Here is a 23,501-nt window from a genome sequence, read left to right as displayed (position 1 = left end):
TGTGAAGGGAGTCAGAAGCAGCATGAAACAGACTCTTCATATGACCATTTGTGTCAGATAGCACAAACCTTTCCACCCTTCTAATCTATTTAGACCACAGATTTCGAGGCAGATGAGGTTGATACTTTCTACCTCAGTTTCCACAATGCCCAGCAGGTAACAGGGCTTTTTTCCTTCACTGCTCATTGTGCCCTACCATAGAATGCAGGAGTACCTTTCTCCTGACATTTTTACCATCCAGACTTACCATCACTGGAAACATCTGCAGCGGTTCCCCTTCTTGATCATAGACATACTGTCCAAGAAGTGTGCCATCTTCTTGATATTCATCATCTAGACCCTATAACAACAGGATAAAGGTTTTTGCTTCCGTCAAATCTGAAATCCAATCAAAACCAGAAGCATGTCTGTTGAACCAAGTATCAACAGACAGCGCTCAGATCTGTCAAACCAGGATCAGAATGTTCCCCCTGTCACTTGATGCTTGTTCAGGCATGGCTCTGTACTTGAGTTTCCTGCACTGCAAATAGTTGTGCTATGTTTATACTTTTTCATGGTTAAACCCTTTAATTTCAATGGCAAAGCCACTATTATAGCATAGTGTACAATACAAACTGCTAACAACAAACAAGAATGAGAAAATATCAAGGTTATGAACAAGACAGAAGTCAAGATTCAGATGCTTGCAGATCATCTGACAGCTTAAGCATTTAAAAGAACTGGATAGAAAGTTCTCAGATGCCACAGCTATGCTGATATATAGCCTGTGGTGTTCTGTTTGGCTAACTGTGATGCTAGCTACAATCAATGTCAGAAAAGATTTAAATCACATCATAGATAAAGCAAACAGCCAAAATGGGGGCAGGGCGAGGATGGAACAGTTTGAGAAAACTATACCAAATTAAAAGCCACCATCTCCCTCCAAAAATGTTTACTACTATATAAAGCAAGAGAAAAGAAAAAACTCCCCCCAAATTAGTTTAACACTTCTTATTCCTAATCTCAAAGCTCATTAAAGAAGTGTAAGCAATTTTAAGAGCAATGACTGAAAAGGCTTATCTTTTTAGCTTTGCCCCCTCGTGTCATTCTTTTCCAAGATAAGTAACACATCTTTTACACATACAAACATCAGCTTAAGTTCAGAGACAGACTTACATATACTGAAAAATTCTTAGGAGCACTGGTAATATTTCCTGTTGGTGAAAGTGTTTTTGGTATGTGTTCCACTGTAAAGGCAGTTGGATAGATCTTCATTGAAAGTTTAACTACAAGATATCCCGGTGACCCTCTGAAAGCCCAGCAGTTTCCTGGATGTATGTCCGGCTAGAGAGCAAGATGGGACACACCATAAGCGTTTTGTAATTATTTTTTTCATAATAAGGAGTTGTAATGAATCCTGGATTATTATGGACAGTCTTAGGTAACAAGTGGCAGAATATAATCCATTTGGTAGAACTCTTCAGAAAGACAGCATGTCCACCTGAACTACCAGAAATGTTCTGAAGATCCACCTTGAGATTACTTCTAAACAGGAACCCTCCCAGTGCTCACTCTGCAGCAGTCCAATGCACCACCCAAGCCTCCTATAAGGGTCTTAATTTAGCCAGAGTAGGACTTCAGCAGTGCCCAGCAACCAGAAGAATCCCACTCTTGGGAACATAGTTCAAAGTACCCATGCCCCCCAGTATATTACAGACAAACATCCAGCATCCAAAAAACAATCCAAACACTTAACACAAAATAACATTGCTGAATTTGTTTACTCAGCCTTTAATTACCTGAATTACCACTCTAGGAGACTGAGACATGTACCACAGAGGGATTCCAAAGAGGCTAAATAATGCTGTTTTGGTCTCATAGGTTTCAGAACAGCGAGTACTCACAATGCTGCCACCTAAATAAAGATGTATCAGGTTAGCAGAATTACTCATTTCTTCCTGAAGACTTTTAAGGCACAGATTTGTACAAAGAAAAAAACATTAAAAGGTATTGTTAGAGTCTAGTAGTTTTCTGGGGATACAATGCTTCTATCAAGTACAATGTTATTTTTAATGTGTCTTCATTTTAAGATCTTTAGTAAATACTACACAAATAACATGAGTAGTAAAAACAGTGTTTCCTCTCCTAGTTACCTCCAGATTCCAAGGCAAAATCCACCATACCAATCTTGTCTTGAGAGTACAGTTTCAGTGCATTGTTTACAATAATCTGTACTTGCTACAGATGTACACATAGAAGAAAAAAGAGAATAAAAAGACAGATTTTAATATCAAGTGATAGAATTATTGATATATACACATCTATGAGATGCATCAAAAAGATTTAACACACAATTCTGGGATGCTGCACTCCCATCACAAGTCTTTGAAAGCCTCAAGACAGAGGCCATTTTTAATGCATGGTTGTCTGTCTTAAAATACAAAACTCCTACTGCATCTAGACTGGTGTTTTCTTCAGAAGTCACATTCTTTCCCTCACCTTCCCAAGACCCTGAGCTGCATTTATTTGGTATACTTGTTTCTTGGGAATTCTTGAATTTTCAAGATCACGTAATTTGAAAACACACAAACATTCGCAACAACCAATGCTGTAAGAATACAATTGAGAAAAGAGTTTTCTGTATTTCTTCCCATTTCAATTAACATTCCTGACATCTCTTACAATCGTTACCATTTATACTGACAGGCATGCTCCACAAAATGCCTATGAAAGGACTCTTTACAGAACTTAAAACTCACTCACCGCTTCTGTGATTCCAGAAATCCCTGCATTAGTCACAGCATTTGTTACTACTTCAGATGTTAGTTTTTGGTTTGTAACAGACATATGGAGAGTAATATTCTTGAGGATTTGAAACTCTAGATCCTGCAGCAAAGTCTGCAGATCATTTTGGCTCACAAAATTGGACATAAGCCATTGGAGAAGCGATTCTGGAAAGTCTTCTTGTTGATCACCAAAAAGCATTAGCTTGACATATTCTTTGACCCATGCGTCTACCTAGTAGAAGCCATTAACAAATACAATAGAAATTACAAGTCTTTATAAAACATTAAATAACACTACATACTGTAACAGGCACATGTGAAATCAACATATACATGGAGCACTATACAGAAGCCTAGCTTTCACATGTGTTTTAACTACATTAACTTACACAGGAAAAGTAGACCAGTCAGGTGTGCAGAAGAACATACAGGAAACCTGGATGCTTCATCAGTTTGGTTGAACAAGACACACCTAATTAAGCCCGAGCAAACTATGCAGTATACATTAGTAAGTCTGACTAACACTTCAGAATAAAAAGTTTACTGCAACAGTTCAGAGAAGGCACTGTGGCAACTCTTAAGGGGAGCAGTGTACTTGTTAGGCCTAGTTAAGCAAGTTGGTTAATCACTCACTCATGGTATGCCTTAATTCCATACACAACAACTAGATCACATTTGAGCGTTATCAGAAGATGGTATTTTAATCAAGTTGATAATCTTGTATTAACACTTACTGTTGTATTTTGTTGACTACATTCTAGCCAGACCTTTTATAAATGGCTTTTAAAGAATTTAAGCGTGACTTTTTAATACAACGCTCAGACAGCAAACCTAACTTGCTTTTACATTGTTTCTTTTCCACAGGTTAGCAAAATACATCAGTAAGACCAGCAAAGTACTGTACACAGAGCTACTATCGCACTGTATCTTAAATGCAAAAAACCCCTGCCATTCTAGAAAACAAGTCATAAACTTTTGTCTATTCAAATGTTATGCACCAATGGAAAAGTTCACAGTACCACTACATAAAATGCTACCATTCTTTATGAGTACTGCCCCCGCCTTACTTACTGCACTGCATTTCAAGAAAGTTAGTGAACAAAACCAAGTAGTGAGAAGTTTTACTGGGACAGTTACAGAACCTACTTTTTCAGGAATGACATCCAGTTTCTCGCAACTTGTCTTCACACTTTCCCCAGTTAAGAGCTCTGATTTCATCTGAGTCAACTCTAGTTCCAGCTTTTTAATTCTGGACAAAAGCTGATTATGTTCATCATCATCTCTGATAAAAGCAAGGAGCAAATAATCAGCAAAGAGTAGTTTGAATTGTTCCATCAAATTCCAAAGGTGTGAGAATGTATTTGTTTAATACAAAGCGCTTTCTAGTTCCGTTATTCACTGTGACAGACCTTGTGAGCTTGCAGTTCCTTGAGAATGTTACTGAAGGGGTACTTAGGATTGATATAATCGAAGAAAAGTATTTTGCAGTTGTGGACAAACCCAGCAGTGATGACTTCAGAATATGACCAGGCTGACCATTAATAACTCAAACACATATAGAGATTTTGGGGAATTTAAGCGTTCTGGCAAACCAGTCAAACTTTATTTGCATGAGTTTGCCACTGGTTAAAGCAAGTTTCAGGCTACCTTACTTAAACCAGAGTAACTTTAGAGGCAGGTGTAGAGTTGAGCTTAAGTAGCAGGTCACAAACGACCAACATAGATCAGCATTCAGCACATGCTATGGAAAAAGGTAGCAGCCAGCCATCATTCTAAGGCCATTTTAAATTTAGATCTAATTTAAATGACAATTCACAAGTAAGTGTTTTTCCTCTTCCCAATGGGGAAACTACTTAATTAAGTGCTGCAGTTTTTGTCCTAGTATTACACAGTACATGAGTGGAAAGTAGTACAGCTGACAAGCAAGAGCTGAAGGTTAGACCTGATACAATTCAAGAATTTAAATATAAAGCCTATCAAAAGTAGTTACTGTATACTTCACTAAGAACCTGAAGAAAAATTCTAATGCACTTATAAGAGGATGAGAAGTCACTCGTTCTCCAGCACTATTATGAACAGCTTTCTCTAGTAAAAAAAAATAAAATAAAATGTAGGTTTGCTCACACACTTAAAGTGGGACTTGTGCTGATGTTCAGCACCACAGTTAAAGTCCAGTATAAGACAAATACTCTTGCTGATGATACAAACTCTTAAGGTTGGTTAACTGACAGAAAGGATTGTTATATTTCAAAGAAGAACATGCATATCCCCATCAGTTAGCATCAGGACTGAAAAAGCAAAATATATTTGAAAAGTGCTTATACCTCACTGGTTTTGCTTTGGCTGCGTCAAGCTCCTTCTGGATGTCCTAAAAAATACAAAAGTTAGTTTTAACATATACAAAGAAACACAAGTGACTGAAAAAAGAATAAATAATGTTAAATGAGAGATTCTAGCAACACTCATACAGGACTGTGTCCCCACACTTATGTTTGTGCCTCTGTAGAGTTAAGATTTTATTCCAAATAGAACCTGCCTCATTGGTCAAGTAGTAATTTTTAAGCTTTGGACTGAAACCCCCTCCAAGAAGGGGAGGCAAGAACACAAATTAATTTTGAGACTTAAAGAACTGTAGTAGCTAGAGTAAAACAAACCGGGGTTTGGGATAAAATAAACTAAGGGAGTTTTTGTTTGTTATCAATGGGTTACAATTAATACAAACAGAACTTTCAATACCTTGGATTCAGTAGAGAGTTTTCCAAGAAGCTCTTCCAGTGTCAGGATGCGCAACTGATGTTCTTTATGTAAAGCCAGGAAGTCAGTCTTGAAAAGAAGGGGAAGAAAAAGGTGTTGTATTTTCTTTTGGAGTACAAAAAGCAGAAATGGTATTTTCTACAAAGCCTAATTTTAATTTAATTCTGTGAGTGCTTAAAGTGATTTATCCTACAGGTAGTGTGAGAAATTATAGAATCTGTAATACATATGAAGACCAGATTCAGCAGTAGTAGGGGTTATACAGAGGGAAGTTTACCACAAACCCCCTTCTTTGTTACCAGTCCTTCCAATAGTCTTCTTTCTCTGTATGAAAACAGCATTAAGTCCAGCTGCTTTTCAGAAATGTAAGATTCTACTTTAGACCACCTATCCAGAATTAATTCTTGTCAGCAATACCAAAGGAGAAACAAATGCCACTGACTACTCCCTGGAACTTACTACCTATCAGTTAACTCTGTAACAGGAAAAGAATCCTAGAGTCAAATTGCTAATAGTCTGCATTATTAAAACAGAATAATTATATCAGTATCAAAAAACATCAATAACTGTCTTACCTTTTCCTCCAGTTCCTTGTCTTTAAGATGCTGACCCACCACATTTTTAATTAGCTTCAGTGTTTCACTTTTGTCGCTCATCTGGGCAACCTGATCTTGAAGATTACGAAGTAGAAGCAAAACTTTGCTATATTCTTCATCACTGTGATGGCATCTGTCAGACATGAATGCTACCTGCTTCTCCAGCTGACTTATACGACCAGCATCAAAGACAGTCATGGTATCCTAAGGTATGAAGATATTTTTAAAATATATAAAAATCAAGACATTTATTTACATGACTCTTGTGTATCAAGTAGTTATTGCAAAATATTGAAGACATGGGAGTTAAGAGGTCTTGAAAGATATGGAAGGTCTTCCCTAGATGGCTTGCTCTTACCTTTGTGCAACCTCCAGAGTGAGAAGAATCAGCCTGCGGTTCAGGAAGATGAGTGTAGTCATCTATTCTCCCTATTCTGTCAGTTCTTGTCCAGCTCAATGAAGGTAATAATGAAATGGAGCCACCAAACCCCCAGAACCCTATACCTGGATCAGAAACAAAAAGCACAAAATCTCCCTTACGACTGCTTATATCTAGAAATAGTCATCTTAAGGACACAAGCTACCTTAAGTTTGCAAGGTAGATGTCACACAATGGACACTACTCCAGTCTAAATGACTATCAGCATGATCCAGCTTGAAAATTAAGTCCAGAACTCAAGACTCTTAGGGAACATCCGTCAGTACCACTCACACAGTCATAAGGCAAGCAACTTGTGCTTATATATCATGATATAGCCTAATTCTCACACCACTGCTTCCCTGGAACCTAGATCTCATTTATTGATTAAGACAAGCCTTGCTCACTGAAGGCAGATGTAAATACTGATTTTTATCTCAATGGAAAATATCCTGCCTTATACCCTACTTACCACATTGCACAGTATCTAATAAAAGTTGGAGGAAACTTAGGCTTCTGTGGAAACAATCTAGCATTTCAGAAAGATTCCACTTATTTTTGCAGTATCTTAGTGAGAAGTAGCAGTATTTTCTACACAGGGTAACTTCTCCCTTTCTTATTCTCCCTAGTACAGAGGATTTTGAATGTCCACTGTAAGTTTCTGAGAAGCTTCATCTTCTCCCCAAAGTAGCTACAAGTTATTCAGGACATGCCAAGACATGAAACTGCTTTTCAGAAATGGCCCAGCACTTTTGGTAAATATTTTAAACTGAGTTTGTTTGTTTCAAAGTAGACAGCTGGCCTGGAACACTGTCAACTAACTAGTCTGAATAGCAGTATTTTAAGCAACTAAAGTATGCGCTAGAGCAAAGGAAAAACTTAAGATCGGTAGAAGAACTTAACCACACCTACACGGAGATTGACAATAATCAAAGCAATGAATACACAGCCTACTCTTTCTGACATCATTGCTATTCTTACAAAGGAAGGCAAGAGAAAATTACTTCAGTGCATTTACTTACTCACCCACGCTCTGTCTAAAGAGCCCTATGAAATTAATTCAAGAGTATTTCTTTCACAGCAAGGTGAAAGCTCACTGACTTGTCAGTACTTTGAAAGGTTCAGTTACTGCCCTGCTCCCAAACTTGCTCTTTTTTGCTTCTGCATCTTCTTCATAAACCAGAAGTTCAACTACAAATGCTACTTTGGAACAACTCTAGTAAAGATACACCAATTTGTACTATAACTAAACAATTCCCATACCTAGTAGAAAAAGGAGTGGGATAAGAAACAGTAGCAGCTTGTAGGTCTTCGGAAGGCATCTAGAGAAAGAGAGGGGAAAGTTTAAAAGAAAAAAAATACATCACATGCTATTGTTTTATAAACATGACTGAGTAAATAATTGGCTCACAACATTTTTTCAAAGGATACACACCTTTTTAGAAGAACCACCTTGGGCAAAGACATCAGAGTAACAAGTTGATACCACCTAGTTCTAAGCAAACTGAACATGCCAGAAGCTGCCCTCCCTAGAAAACAAAAAGTGGTAGTGTGAAATGTAATTACTGCGGCACACATTCAACAAAGCCAAGCAGAGGGACATGCAACTGTGGACAAGAATACATTGCACGGCAGAGAAATGCATGAGTACAGGCAACACATGCAGCTTACTAACATCTAGATATCACAAGTATGACAGCTTTATAACATCAGCTACTCACAAAACCAACAGCCATGCAAAAAAAGGAAAATGCTCATCTGTTATAACAATGCTATCTTGCTGGAAAGTCAGTGTTAGTGCTTGAATTAAAAGTTACCATGCACTGAAGACCTCAGTATGTTTCAACAAATGCACAGATTAGCAGCATCAGTTTTTGCTAAGAGAAGTACTAGGATAGGAAGTGACTACCAAACACACCCCATTATTCTTGACACCCCACATTTTGTACTAATCACGCACTAATTCCCTCATGAAATAGTCTGGTTAGTCTCCCATTATGCCTGTGAACAGAAATATACCCTCTCATTAAGCATATTTTGGTCAATAAAGTGAAGTAGCACATGCATTTCAAGATACAAAAGCTATGGCATAAACATAGCTGAATTAGTGCAAGCCACATACTGCAGATTCCTAGTTTGTCAAGAACAGGCAATGCACACACACAGATTAGGATAGTAACCTGGAGAAAGAATGGCCAGCCAAAGTAGAGACAACACCTTCTGAGAAACAAGCCATCCCGTTGCTCCCACTGTTCGCAACACGTGAAGCATAAAGTAACCTAGATCATAACAAATTAACTCTATGTGGTAACATACATAGATGCGCTTAAGATTCTTTTGCAGTATGCATTAAAAGACTCAATCCCCTGCCCATTATGTGTTCTGCATAATTTTAAACCATACCTTTCAGTAATCTACAAACTTGGTTCTTCACAATTTAAAAGCAGAGCCAGCCACTAATAAATATGAAGCCAAGTAAAACCATGACAATTTAGAAACAAAATTCTCATGTATACACAGGATGAACAGCATCTGTGCAGTTAGAATATCACTTTTCCAAAATTAACAGAGTTTACGTTCTGTAGCACGTTTAACAATGCCATGCTAAGCATAATAAAGAATAGCAAAAAAAGTTCTACCATAAAAGTTTTAAGCACATCATTACTTTAAAAGCATCTTATTTGTTCCAAATTATACATGGACTTTGTTATCCAGGTTCATGTGTAGAAGAAGGAACAATAAAATTTTTAAAATCCTAGTGAAAGAATTCAATAATGATGCCTATGAAATATTAATAATAGAAAGCATTTCCTACTAAAACTTACAAGCAGTAAATTTTCATTAAACTGAATGTTCCCAAGACTCTTCAGTATGTCAGTTTTGCATGTGTTAAAAAAAACCAAAACCAGAGTACAGTGGGCTGTAACCTAAAGCCCACTGAAGCCAACAATTACTATATCCAAGACTACAACTGTTTGTTCTACAGAACAAACTAGGTAGCATACATTTAGAAAATAATCCTACAGTTTTAGATTAACCCAGACATATTTGCTAATCTGAGGGATTATAGATATACCAACCCAATATTTTGCAAAGCATTTAGGTGACTCGTGTCTCAAATCATTTTCCTTTGCTGAATAAAGAGCACTCAACAGATTCTTGATGCCTCTGTCATTCAAGCTAGGGAACGCTCATCTCACAAGGAAGATTCTATCCCTATATAAGATTCCTGTAAAAATTAACTATCACTAGAACAAAAATAAAATGTTAAAGCCCCTTTATTTGAATAATCTGCATACCAATACCTCATACCTTGCTTTCATTTAAAGGCAGTTTTTCAACCTATCAAGCTTACAGATTTGCCCGAAGTGCAATAAATTAACAATCTGACTTGTCCTTTCTAACATTCAGGGTGCATGCTGTCTCCATACCTTGCTTTTACTAATAGGTAAGCAGTCTGCCAAGCTTGTACAAAAGCCAGTATCAAAGCAAGAAGTCAAAAAGGTGTTAAGTTAATTTTATAGACACTTTACACTTTTAATCTACTTTAGGGAGAGGTGAAGGTAGAAAAAAACCACAAAACATTATGTATGATTAACATCATGAGATTGCAATGCAAAATAAAAGCAAAAGAAAAAAGGTCCAAGTCAACCTGCATAAGAAAAGGTGTGCCAAATGGTCCTTGCTACCCTTTTAGCCCATGAGGATTGCATGTGGTCTGTGGTGTATATTTCAAGATGTTTCTTCCCCTTACAGTCATCACCTGTTGGTTATGGTAACAGTCAATTAATGGGACAAAGCCAGGACCAAATCAAGATTGTCACAAGATAGCTTGAACAATTCTATTTCATAGTATCAGTTATCAAACCACAAAACACTAAGCAAACTTCAGTGGAACAAAACTTCTTGCTGACATACTCCAGTACACCAGGCAATCACCATTCTTCCCCCTACATCTAAGTTGCAAAACAAACATCTACTTTGTAGCTTCCAAAGCATCATGGGGCATCTGGTATTACATTACAGCAACAACCTGTGGTACAACCAAGGCTAAAAGACAACATCGATCATTACACTTACATATTGATTCCTCATTTACACCAAGATGGCTATCTTCTCTGTAAAACTCCTTTACATTCATGCTTCCACAGTAGTCTGAGTTAGCTGCAACACATTCAAAAAGCATACAACGAATGCAGTTCTCAAATTCAAAGCCTTTTCTATGGGCATATTTTAGCTAAAACTGGCTTGGTTCACAATTAAAGCCAGGTTACTCACAGAAAACCTGAAATATTATCAAGGAAGAAGCCTACTGTGTGCAACTACTTTTTCTTGTTTAAATAACAGGGGGCTTTTTGGTATTTAATATTCTGGTTCTTTTCATAGCAAAGTTCGTCAAAAACCCGCACACCCTAAGTAACAACTCGTCAAATCTTGAGTCCCTATTCCCATCATTCTGTCAAAATGGCCAACCCTTACATCTTTGTGTTGGTTTTATCAGAGATCTTAAAAGACAGAAGAGAACATTTGCAAGTAGCAAGGCAACAAGGCAGAAAGAATGGGAGAGACCAAAGTTTTATTGGCACAGAAAAATCAGTTATCTGCTGCCTATGGCAGTTTATCTTCACTCGTACAGTATGTATTATGGAAGAGAAAGCACCAAAGAAGAATCAAAATGTTTTCAGGGAAAACAAGATGTGCTTTAGAGTAGCGCAGTGATGATGGCAGTTTTAGCTTTGCAAGAACAGATCTAATCAAGTCATAAGTGCACAGTAGGCTTTAACGTAACAAGACAGTCAAAAACTAAAAGACATGGAAAAATTAGGATTGACACTAGCACACTGAACAGGTTTTAAAAATCAACTTAAGTTTCTTAATTTAAACGTTACCTTCTACCACTTCCTAGTAAAAACCAACATGTGAATCTTAACTATAACATATCTCTCATACATTAATCTTGATACTTCCAAAACAGGGAAAGTATGAAAAGGGTAGCACAACTGAGATGAAGAGTAAGAGAGGGAGAAAGACAGGAGCCAGCCAAAAGACTAGAAGAAAAAGAGCACCATAGTGCTGAAGATGAAGTCTGTAAGAAAAAGCCCAGCAATATACACACATTAGCTTTGTGTGGAGACCAAGGAAGACAACTGAAAAGGTACCTTTAAATTCATAACCCAGCTTCAGCAAAACCATTTGAAATAGTTGCACTAACAGTGATGCAAAAGATGCCGTAGCATGTTTGACCGATCGTAGAATCTTACTCATGTAGAAATAGGCTCCTCCTAATGAAAAAAAGTGTGAATACAAATCATTCACCTACATAAAGATGTACTTCTATTCCATGGTGGTTATTAGCTTATGGAAGAATGAGGACAAAGCATGGAAAGCCTTTGTTTAGCCAGGAATATAAGTCTGGATGTATTATGTATTACAGCAAAGCTTTCCTAAGAACTACACATCCTAGGGAAACTACCTTCAAGACAGAATGTATGACTTCAGCAAGAATACCTTTTCTTAGTGAGAACTAAGAACTCTAAACAGCTTACAGAACTCAGGATTTCTCAATGATGTGAGCTGTAGGTACTGACTTGGTGAGTCAGAGCTCCAAAGAGACAAACTACATTCTTATTTTGGATTTAAAAGGGTGAGGACATTTCCCCTTCTCTGCCTTTATACTGGAGAAAGTTACTACAGTGGTCTGCCTCAAGGGCTAGACACACACACACACTTCTTCAGAGCCATGGGTACAAAGCTACAATCCACCATACTGCTGCTTTCCTAGAATCAGCCATACTCCAAACACCTGTCATGATTATGTTCTTTTCCTGCCCCTTCAAGTTTAATCCAAACTGCTGCACTAAAGCTCCAAGCAATGTACAAAGATTAATTCCTTGGAAAACTCTCATACGTGAATACAAAACTCAGGAGCACAGAAAACATTTTTCATGCAGTGCCACTTTAATAGTTTATTATGCCAAGCCAAAAGAATTCCTACCTGTGCTACATGTTATCCAAAAAGAAATATTTGCCTCAAAGCATTTAAAGTCACACCTTATAGTTCAAACAAACTGACTTGCTACTGAAAATGTACTTCATTCAGGAATAAGACACCTACAGAATCCCAGAACTGGTTCCTTTCTAATCCAAAGATGCTCAAGAAACAACTTCTTCATGGTAACTGAGGACTACCAACAATCAGGAAATTCAAGACACTATGCACGTGGCAGGAGGCATAGCCAAGACACCGAGGACAAGATTGCCTTAGAAAGGCAGAACCTTTTTTTACAGCAGATTCATTTGGTTTTGAGCTTTAGGAACATAGTCACTAGGAAGTATATTTGGAATCATATGTGTGAGACACAGATAGATCTGATACCAGATTAGGAGACTCATGATTAGCGCTGCTTGTAACCACCCATTGTGTTCCAAATCAGTCTGGAAAAGTAACTTCTTAAGATATGACAGCATCTTCACTTTGAAATGTTTAATTCCTACAGCAGCATTGAAAAAAGTTGATAATCATATATCAGAAGATGACAAGTACATAAAGTTTCAACTGACACAGAAAAAGGTATTTCATATAAGCTGATACCTAGAATTTAGTTATTGCTAAATTTAGCAGGGCAGAAAAAGTGCTTGAATGGAAAATGCATCAACTGTATACCATCCTGCTATCCAGATAAAACACAAGAGAAAGTAACTTACTATATGCGTGTTTCCTGCTCCGATCCCTAGAGTAAATTGTGGAAGATGGCACAGGAGAAGCTGAGTGTGCTGTGAGAACCTCCTTTCGTTCAGAAAGCATGCTGCAGCCACTGCAAGTGTAGCCATTGATCATTGAGGTCTCTGCTTCTGTTGTTGCTACATCACCATTTCCCTGTATTGGTGCAGCATCACTGACTAGCAAAGCAAGAGTAAAAAACATTCAGTGCCTTGACATCAGTACTGCCATCACTAGTTACCATTAAATAGAATGCATCTGGAAGGAAAAGGGAAGTGTAGTTACCTTTAGGGTCACCTTCCTCATCAAGACCTTCAAAAGAAAAAGAAAAGAAAATTGTTCCCAAGTCCTGTAATCACCTATATCTGACATGAACTCAAATTAGAAGTCCCACTAATTTTAAGACTGCAAATAAAAGCCACTTTATGATTAGCATTTAATATATTCTGCAGTCTACTATATGACTAGACCCATCTATTCATACATTAATGTAGCAGGACCACAGTTAGTAAAAAGCATTCTACCAAGGAAGCAGCAGACAAAATAACATGAATGACAACCACACCTTTTCTTAGCTGCCATGTGACTTTAAAGCAGCTAATTACAAGCTGACGCTGTTTCTGTTGCTTGGTAACTACTTTGGTACTACTGTATTTTAAGATCCTGTTTTAAGAGCCAGGTAATCTAAAGTTTAGAATGCATTCTTCTAAGATTGAAACAATTCTTTACATTAGGACTCCGGGAAGGTCACGAGCATACTGACTAGAAAAAAAATAGTCTGAATTGGGAGATATACTAAGTTGTTGATCATCTCCTATTTTCCCCTTGAATGAAGAAAGCAGGTTCCAGAAAAGTATACTTGTATATACTTGCAAAACCAAACCAGCCAGCCACACACAAAAGTCCTCTCAGGAAATCCTGAAGTGCCACCAATTTGAAACTTTCAGATTAAGGTATGTTAACTCAAAACATGCTTCTGCCTATAAACAAACAAGAAAATGCTTTTCCTCTGGCTTTTCAAAGACCATTCTTTAACTACAGTGCTGTACGCACATTTTGAAGAAAGCAATGACAAGAGATAAATACTTCCATACAATTTTGTGATGCAACACCATGGATTGTATGTGTTTGCCTGGCATATTAACCTGACTGTGCAACACATCCTAATCATTTACTGGCATAGTCAACAAGTTTACACACTGGACGGTGAATTTACAGTAGGCATCTTAGCAAGCAGATATCTGCTGCAAAAGTGTAAGTACATGCACATGTTTGGGGGCAGGATGGAAAAATGGGTGGGGAAAAGAGAGATGCGAACATCCATTTATATACACGAAACCAAACAGTTTTCACAATTTGATACAAGGAATAGCAGTCATTGCTTACCCCAGAAATGACCAACTTCTGTCCGCTCTTGAATCAAAGATTCATCCAATACATCCATTGATGAGTCACCGGCATGGCTATTGAAACTGCTTTGGCTAAAAATGGAAGAGCTGGATAGAGTTCTCCTTGGCGTTTGTCTTGCACTGCCAGATCGTTTATTTGTACTTCTGTGTTGCTTTGCCATCCTAGGAAACAAAGCAAAGTAAGACACAGAACTAAAGATGAAAATTTCTGTTTGTCTCTCATTTTATTAAATGAATAAACAGTCAAGGTATTTCAACACTGATGTGACTAGACAGACCAAATCAGGCTTAAAAGAAAATCCTCACCGTCAAGCACCTACACTTTTACAAGGAGTTCACTAAAAAACACATGCTGAACATAATTTTCAAAGCATGGCAGTCAACACTGAGAACAAAGAATAAGACAGTAGGTAACCTGTGTTCATACTATTGTGATCAAACAGGAAGTCTCAAGACTCAAACCAAATAAATTAACTTGTGATGATAAAAATGCTTACTTGGAAGAATGTTCTCTGAAACTAAAGTTTCCGGCATAAGAGCTGTCACGAAGGGCATCATTTTGTGCCTCCTCTGATTTACTAAATCCTGCAGCAGCTAACCGTAAACTACGCCGTGACATCCTTGGTGAATCAAATACTGGATCTATTTTATTTTCAGTCTCAAAGTCCAAAGCAGATGAAGAGTAACTTGAACTGCAGCAAAATAAGAACAGTAAAGTTAATAGGGGAATTTTCTCTTTAAACTTGGTAACAAACATGCCCTTCAAGCTAGTCTTAAGTTTTCCACTAAAAGCAGTTTATTCAGGGTTATGGAGCAATTCTCATAAGGTATGCCATGTAACCCAAATAATTCAGCAGTATGTAGATATTCCAGGTTCTCTTAAGCAATCTGTATTGCAAGTTTAACGACTGAAAGCAAATCACAGTTAGAAAGAAACAGCCACCATGGAAACCACATTTGAAGTTTAGCCAGAGCAAGCACTCATTACACAGCCTAGTTCTTTTGGGACCAGTTTGAGAGAGGAAGCCATTCATGCCAGTTTCTTCACCACGCCTAGCAGCAAATTAAAAATCATGACGCACTCTAAGTTACAGGGGAAAGATTCATTTTTAATCAAAATATTTGTTTATTTTTTGCCAGTTCCTTGTTTCGAGAACCAAAGATCCACATGCCGCACTACTCTGAACTTCCATCTCCCAACAAGTAGTAACTTCCCCCCCTGCAGGATACTTAAAAACTTCCCTATGTTAGCTATATTAGTTTAACTATCCTTACTTTAAAAAGTGTGTTTAAAACATTTTTTTAACTTCACACAAATCATCAGAAATATTTAACTCTGAACAAATAAAATTATGTTTAGAGTCTTTAATCTGTTTTTCTCTGGTTTATCCTACAGAGGCAAGTTTACATGTAGACAAGCTTCACATCATCAGCCCAGGAACCCAACACTTGGCGCTCTCAGAACCTCCACGGAAACTTAGAATGGAGAGGAAGCAGCAACACAAGGCACACACAAACAGATTGAACAGGAGCCAGTAAAAAACACATTTACTAAAACAGAAGTTTAGCCTAAAGCAGAATACTCATACTTACAATCAAAGCAAACATTCAGTCATGGAACTGAAAGCCCAGCTTGTTGTTAAGGGGTATCGTGCAGCAACATTATTGTGCAGCAGGAGGCCAAGTTCTAGAACCACTCAGCACCCAAAGTCTGAGCACAGCTTAAGACAAACCTAGCACACATTACCGTATACATTATATTTATTAATCCTTGCTTACATTTGGGTGGAAGGGGGAGAAGAAATAAGACAGAAGCCTCCTCACACGAAAACAGATTTAGCCTACATCTAGTCAGGTACAGAAGGATATAATTTTTACAGTTTTCAAAAATATTTAATTTAGCTTGCATTCTGACAGATGTGACGTGAGAACATGGGTTAAATATGGCTCCTCCTGTTGTTCATTCTGAAAGGGTCGGAGTCACAATAGTTTACTATTAAGTCCCTCCCTAAACAGTTGCTTCAGAACTCAGTTTAGCTATTTACACTTGTACTACGCATTTGCTTTCACTCTTCTTCACCCAATGCTTCTTACAGATACTCAATTCACAAGAACACAAAGTACATAGGACAAGCTAACAGCTGTGACCAGCCTCAATTTGTTTCTGTTTATGAACACTTGCTGTTATGAAGTAACTCAGTGAGCACTTATACCAATTTGGGTTGAATACGTATCTTGGAATCAGGCTCTACTAACTAAAAAAAGAATGGACTCTTTTCCTCTTAAAAAAAAAAAAATGGGTTTCTTTCTTGCTTATGCAGGGTAATAATTATTTTCACACTGAATGTGAATTATCTGTCCTCTGTAAGCAGGACAGTATCTAGAAGTCTCCTAACTTGCCATCTCACTTTCCATACTTTGGAAAGCAGCCTTCTTTCTTCTACAGAAAAGATTACAGCAAACAAAAACCCCTGTCTTTCCTTTCACAGGACAGAAATAAACCTGTATGTTTATGATAATTCTATTCAATACATATGGCTAACCAAAAAAACAACTCAAAGATGAGATGCAATTAGCCTACACTCCTAGATAACTTGCACAAACAGTGCAGACTCTGGTTCCTTCCCCTGACAAAACAGCTCCCATGGCAGCTGGCAGATCTGCTGACAGTATCTGGTCTTACATTTCCAGCTTCCTAGCTATTACCTTGATACCTCCTTCACATGATGTCTACAGGATAAGACTGTCCTAAACTTCAATGAGTTAATTTTCAAGTTATATACTTATAACTGGAATGAGAATGAGGTCTGCAGATATTAGCACGCCTATAGCTTTGCCTGGAGGACCTTAAGTGTAATTTAATTTATAAGTATTCCTTGGAATGAAATGGGCATTAATGTTCTTGATTATTCAAGATAGCAACAGATTAATGCAGTACACCTAAAGAACTACAGCTAAACAGATGTCTCCTAACAAGGACGTAGACATATGATTAGTATCCAAGTGCTCATATGCGTTCTGACCAGGGCATTACTTATATAAACCGCAGAAGGCCACTACCTTGAGTCATTTAGCTATTACTTCAATCAGTCCCAGAACATATACAAAAAACCCAAAGGATTTTATTCAACTGTTTTGCAGAAAGTTACATCCCGATTTAGTGTCTGACATGGGGGGGGGGTGTGGGGTGTGTGTGGTGTGCGTGTCAAACCAAATTCTTATCCAATTAAATCATATTTGTGAAAAGAAAGAAGTGTTAAAGGGACCCAAATTGACAAAAACAACTCAAAGGATGACAGTGACTAAAAAGAAAGATTAGCCTGAAAAGGGGGTGTAAGTTATATGTTGGTAAGTGGGTGAGATTCACAAGTTTGACTTGCATTTTGAAGAAGATAAAGGTTACTTGGCTATATTAGTTTAATGCTTTTCTGATTTGAGCTGGAGGAGTAAAAGCACCAAGCAGAAGCACTACAAACAGCTATGAACACAGTAATCCCAGGTGCATTAATATAAATTCTATTAATAGGTCATAACCAATTCTATTAATAGCTCTGTGGTATCAAACTTCACTGTACTTCTTTCTGCAGTGCTACAAGCACTAGCCAATTTCTTTAAAGAAACTCACAGACAGATTTTATAAAGATTGAACTGTCAAAGGCAGAACAAGCCAGATCAGAATGCAAGCAAACAAATACAGGTGTGGGGGGAGAGGAGAAAAAATTAATTTCAGCATGAAAGTATTTCTGATTAGCAACTTTGCCTAACCCACCCTTTCCTCAGATTCTTCAAATATTGCTTGACCCAAGGTAGGAACAGCTACAAGAGTCTGCTCAAAAGACTGTCATTTACTCTCTTGACACCTTGAAAGCAGGTGGTGTACCAAGTAGTTTTCCCCCATTATTTTAATATTTGGAGCTTCACAGAATCTTTCAATAGGAAATTTTAAAGGAAGTGCTTGCTAATCCCTCCTTTCTATACAAGAAAGGATTACAATAAGTTAATTTCAACCAAGTTTAACTAAACTTGCCTTCATTAAGTCAGTTATTAAACTTCAGCTTATGCAGCTCTACCCATGCCTGAATATCTATACCTAATACAGTTTAACACAGCAAAATAGGAGGCCACAAAGCTTCAAGACTCATAAGTCTCCCTTTCCACAAAGGCCTCTTCCCAAGTTCTCAGTTGTGCAAAACAACAATCTTCGTCTATACAGGAAGTCAAACACTCCAACTGCCTTCTACACAAAACCCAGAGTCATAATGAACTATGATCCAGGCTTCAAATAGGATTTATCATTCTGCATCTTCCTTTCCTGGCAGGTTAATCTTTGTTCCTGTGGTATTCTCGTTCGCTTTAGTGAGAAACAGAGCTCTTACCCAACGAAATAGTAGGCAAAAAGGAAAACCCAGAGCAGAAGGGGTTTAACCCCAGATTAGTTTAAGCAAGCCACTGAACTTTACTTTGCTAAAACTCTTGGAAATACACATAAGAAAAAAAAAAGAAAATCAATAAATCAATCTTAATTTCTTAAGTTAATACTAAGACCTACTTATTCCCTCTTGTCTGCAAGAAAGATTAGTTGCTGTGGAGAAGATTATACAGTAGAACATACTAGTAGCATTTCAGACAAATAAAACAACTAAGGAAAAGCAATCAAATTAGATTACAATTTCACAGCTTGTTTTAAGATATGCTCACAGAGACTTAAAAATCACTATCGAAACAACCTGAAGAAACAAAATATACTTTCATTGCTCACAGTGGGGAAGTTATCCTCTGTAAGAGAGCTAAAATATTTCAACCAATCTCAAAGGTAGTAGAGCTGTCTAAATAGTAACATAGTAGTGAATCTGCTGGCTGACTTAAGGCACATAAAACATCTTTCGTTGTCCAGCATGCCTTTTCTTGAAATTTCAGTCAACCCACTTGTATTTAACCAACATTTTACTGATGTTTTTCTAAAAGTTTGGGAAGAGTTGCAATTTAGTTGATAAAACATAAAACAAATCCCATTTTGCAACACTACTGACATCAGGCTATAGCCAAAAAAAACCCTCCCATGATCCCCAAGACAACCTGTCAACACTACAGTTCTGGAGTACACAAAAGCAAGAATATTAAGTTAGCCATCTCTTAACGCTACAGTTTTTGCAAACTTCTGTTTCATAGGCAAGAAGCCAAGTATTCCCCACACCAATTACTACATTTTAGTATACACTGAATACTTAGTAATAATTTACAGACACAGAATAGAAAAGCAATCTCATACTGCATCCTAACAAACAATTTTAGTCTTTTTAACTTAATATTAGCTACACCAGATAGCTCAGGCTCACTATCTATACCTGCTTCAAAATACATTTACTAATCTATCTAGCTTCTCCTCTTGTTAAGTCAGCAGCCACAATCTGCTGTATTAAGACTAAAAAACATCAAGTGGGCATCACAACATTTATTTTTAAAACATAACACAAAAACCAGCAAGCACATTACAGTAATTTTTAGAAAACCAAAGTGATTTAACAGAACCAGTCTAATAATAGTCAGTTTAATAAAAAGATACAAGAAAGACAAGTGCATTAGAATACAGATTTTACAGTCACATAACAGGCAGTTTTGCTAAAAGCAGTAATTAATATGTGACTTCCAGCCAAGTTCCGCACTAGTAGCGATGAGTGTGTACCAATCAGTGTTTTAAAGTGAAAATGGTGCCAAGTCGCAAAAGCAAGTGCACAAAAGTTACAAGACAAACCAGAAAACATCTAAGAATTTTGATGATGAATTTATAGAAATAAAACAGCAATTGTAACTAGGCGGAGACTAGTTATTCATAGCAACTAATAAACACTGAGTCATTATCTTAGTCATTGTCCTGTTCAACATGTATTCTTTCCTCCATTTAGGACACAGCAGTTATTTTCAAAACAGACTAGGTAAAAAGCATGCTTCTTCAAAGTCTACTTACCATGAAAGCTAAACTCTCCAGAATTAAGAACATTCAGAGAACATGCGGTTTCTCTACAAGAAGAAAAGAGTTCTCACCTGAGTGCATATGTATAGCCAGTGTTCTCTGGCAGACATTGGGGAGGAGTGTACATGTGTAGACGTGAAAAGTCCATGTTGAGTGTTTCAAATCATACTGTAAAAGGTGAAAATAAAGTAATGCAACGACTTAAAATTACATAAAGTCAATGTAGGAGCCCTTGCATTGTTCAGCCTGTGTTATGAAGTACTGAAATAAAAAAGGTACTGTTACCAGAAACATGGAGCTCTCAGTATGTCAGCAGTATTGCTGCTAGTGCTAGATATCCCTTATCATTACTGCATGAAGCTCAGTGTATTTCTGACCTCAACTTTCTTTATGATACTCTATTTTCAGCAATTTCCGAGTTCTCTGGAACATTACTGTGACACGAGCCAAGCTCTTACCACAACTACACTACAGCACTTCCACAGGAACTAAGTTAGGCTAGCACGTCCAGAAACTAAGCATAAAATTTTTTTTTTTTTAAAAAAAAAGTCTTGCTTTCAGAGAATCTCTTCGCGATGAGTTTTGCTTTGAAAGCCCACTGAGCAAAGCACAGGCTGTTCTGTGCCCCAGCAAAGCATAACAGAGATGAAATTTGAGAAAGTTTTTATCCTATAGTCCAATCACTTAACTCTACAACCTCTGAATACTATCCATTACACAGTAAGGGAGTTTCCTCCATTTCACTTAGAGCTGTAATATTTGGTATTGGTTAATTTATTCCTGTAATAAAAACACTGACGCTAGCAGAAGAGCCAACTGCAAACTGAGTGGCATGGCTAGAATTAGGTACATTTTCCAGAGTGCCATGTGCTTCCAAAAAACCAAAACAGCCAAACTGAAACCACCCAACCAACACCTGTAAAAATTTCCATGGGGTCTTTGAAAGGTGTTACAGCTTTAGGAAGAAAATAAAACCTGATACTGTCATACCAAGAAACTTGCGGAGCTGCATGAGTGACTACTTGTGGTATTATGTACCATTTGAGTCCCAAGTTCAAAATACTTGCAGAAAACCTTGAAGTCTTCTCTGTTTTACTAGCCACAAGAAAAGTTCTGCTTTTTTAGAAAAAAAACCCTCTTTCATAGTAGCTTATTTGTGGTAGCCAAATCTTTGTTTATCCTGGATGTCCATGGTTAGCAAATCAGAATCCTGGCTATTTTCAGATTATCCACGGCTCCTGTTTCAGCAGCAGTAAAAGGTATTCCACACAACTGTGACGACGTGCCTAAATTAAGGTAAAAATATCCCTAGCTACACTTCAATTCTTATAATCAAAACATCAAGTATCTCATTTTGGAGATGCACTTGGCTATGCTGAAATAAAGACTTTTCATTTGTACATAAGAAATAGAGACAAAAAGCAAAGTCACAGGTACAGGTAATAGCAGCTCAAAAAGAAATTTGTTACTATATGGAACATTAAAATATTCTTAGCCAGTCCACCTGTAGCCTCCAAATCCTTATGTCAATAAGATGGAAAGATATTTCCATTATTACTGAAGTTTCCTTCTTGTTTCTAAAAATCAAAACTTACAGGCCTAAACATTGTAGCAGCTTTCTGAACGCAAGCACCTCTCATGCATTTGTGGGGTTAATGAAAAATAAGGTCTCATTCCTGTTATTTACACATTTTTTATATATATATTCTAGAGAAAGCATTTCCATTAAGTGATCTTTCTCTAGACTTACTTCACTTATCCCAAAGCCATAATGCCTTCACTGGCTTGTATATAGAATTTGTTGTTTAGAGGAAGCTTGAATCAGTAGTGCGGAAGTATTAGCAAAACGGTCTAATTCTCTTGCTACAATAAGCAGCAAATACTGTTAGAATACATAACAACCGCTGCCATATGTTTATAACAATTAAGAGCTCATTCTAGAACGTTGGAAGTGGGGACAGATTCCCCTGTAACAAAAATGGAAAGATGGCAAATTACAAAATGAAGGATTTTATAACCTGATATCTGTTTTGCTGTTTTTTAAAACAAGTGTTTTCTCAGACATATGCCTACTGAAATTCAAAACTATGATTAAGGTTGATCTGTTTAGATTTATCCATCCCAATAGAATTATTTTGAAACCACAACCTAGGGAAAACTCTGTTGAGTTTCCACTGGAGCTGATCTTGACTGCTTAGCACACGTCACTGTTGAAAACCTAGTTTTTAACTGGTAGCTGAGTAGCTGATATAGTACTTTTGACACCCAGCAGTATTTTCCCGCATGGAAAGCTAGGCTATGCGAGTCAGCTTGCAGCAGCTACCCGACTCCTCTCTGCCTCTGCTACCCATATGGGGAGAGCAACGGCAGACTTTGAAAAATAACACACTGGCTCAGTTTCTTTCCTGTTCTTTTTGCCTTCTCCACCACTTCTTCCTTTACTTGATTGCTGAAGTAATCAAGTGCTAGAATTTAGATCGTGTTTCTTATTGGATAAGGTTTGAAATATATCATTAAGTTAGTACTAGATAAAATATGTATTTGACAATGGCACCGCTAACTGAAAATACCTTGAAGGTATTTATGCGTAGGTCTATTAATAGCTGGCTTTCATAGCACCAAGATCTCCAGTAAAGATAACAGGTTTGCCATCTAAAGCACAACATAGTTAGAAACCACTCTTAGATTCAGGGGCTTGATTTAATTAACTTTAGAGCATAAGACAAAGTAAGAGTCAAAGGGAAAAATCTTTACTCAATTTTTAAAAGCAGCAAAACAGGCTTAACTGACATAAACAGAACTTGAAAATAATCTTCACAGATAACCACCACAACTTTAAAAAACATGTATTTAAAGTTTACTACAAA

The 23,501-nt window shown here is 37.3% G+C and overlaps 1 protein-coding gene across 15 annotated transcripts in view; it reads right to left on the bottom strand.

Moving 5' to 3' along the window:
- The window catches only part of SUN1 (Sad1 and UNC84 domain containing 1), a 33,287-nt gene that overhangs the window by 1,994 nt on the left and 7,792 nt on the right, over positions 1-23,501 (bottom strand). For 8 of the 15 annotated variants that reach the window (XM_005228963.3, XM_027779251.2, XM_013295775.2 and 5 more), the window contains 21 exons: positions 20,706-20,802; positions 15,161-15,355; positions 14,641-14,825; positions 13,540-13,566; positions 13,239-13,433; positions 11,693-11,815; positions 10,614-10,697; positions 10,186-10,296; positions 8,714-8,812; positions 7,969-8,062; positions 7,797-7,855; positions 6,474-6,619; positions 6,095-6,319; positions 5,502-5,588; positions 5,090-5,133; positions 3,912-4,047; positions 2,743-2,997; positions 2,133-2,217; positions 1,779-1,894; positions 1,156-1,323; positions 248-340 (listed from right to left, as the gene is read on the bottom strand). In XM_005228963.3, coding sequence (XP_005229020.1) covers positions 248-340; positions 1,156-1,323; positions 1,779-1,894; positions 2,133-2,217; positions 2,743-2,997; positions 3,912-4,047; positions 5,090-5,133; positions 5,502-5,588; positions 6,095-6,319; positions 6,474-6,619; positions 7,797-7,855; positions 7,969-8,062; positions 8,714-8,812; positions 10,186-10,296; positions 10,614-10,697; positions 11,693-11,815; positions 13,239-13,433; positions 13,540-13,566; positions 14,641-14,825; positions 15,161-15,355; positions 20,706-20,782 — 2,604 coding nt within the window. In that variant the 5' untranslated portion in view covers positions 20,783-20,802. Of the gene's footprint in view, positions 1-247; positions 341-1,155; positions 1,324-1,778; positions 1,895-2,132; positions 2,218-2,742; positions 2,998-3,911; positions 4,048-5,089; positions 5,134-5,501; positions 5,589-6,094; positions 6,320-6,473; positions 6,620-7,796; positions 7,856-7,968; positions 8,063-8,713; positions 8,813-10,185; positions 10,297-10,613; positions 10,698-11,692; positions 11,816-13,238; positions 13,434-13,539; positions 13,567-14,640; positions 14,826-15,160; positions 15,356-20,705; positions 20,803-23,501 lie in introns of those variants that run through there. The other 7 variants (XM_055805629.1, XM_055805626.1, XM_055805627.1 and 4 more) reach the window with 7 other exon arrangements.

Source organism: Falco peregrinus, chromosome 5, assembly GCF_023634155.1.
Source record: "Falco peregrinus isolate bFalPer1 chromosome 5, bFalPer1.pri, whole genome shotgun sequence".
Taxonomy (NCBI): Eukaryota; Metazoa; Chordata; class Aves; order Falconiformes; family Falconidae; genus Falco; species Falco peregrinus.
Note: the sequence above shows the minus strand (reverse complement) of the source record. Positions and strands in the feature narration are given on the sequence as shown.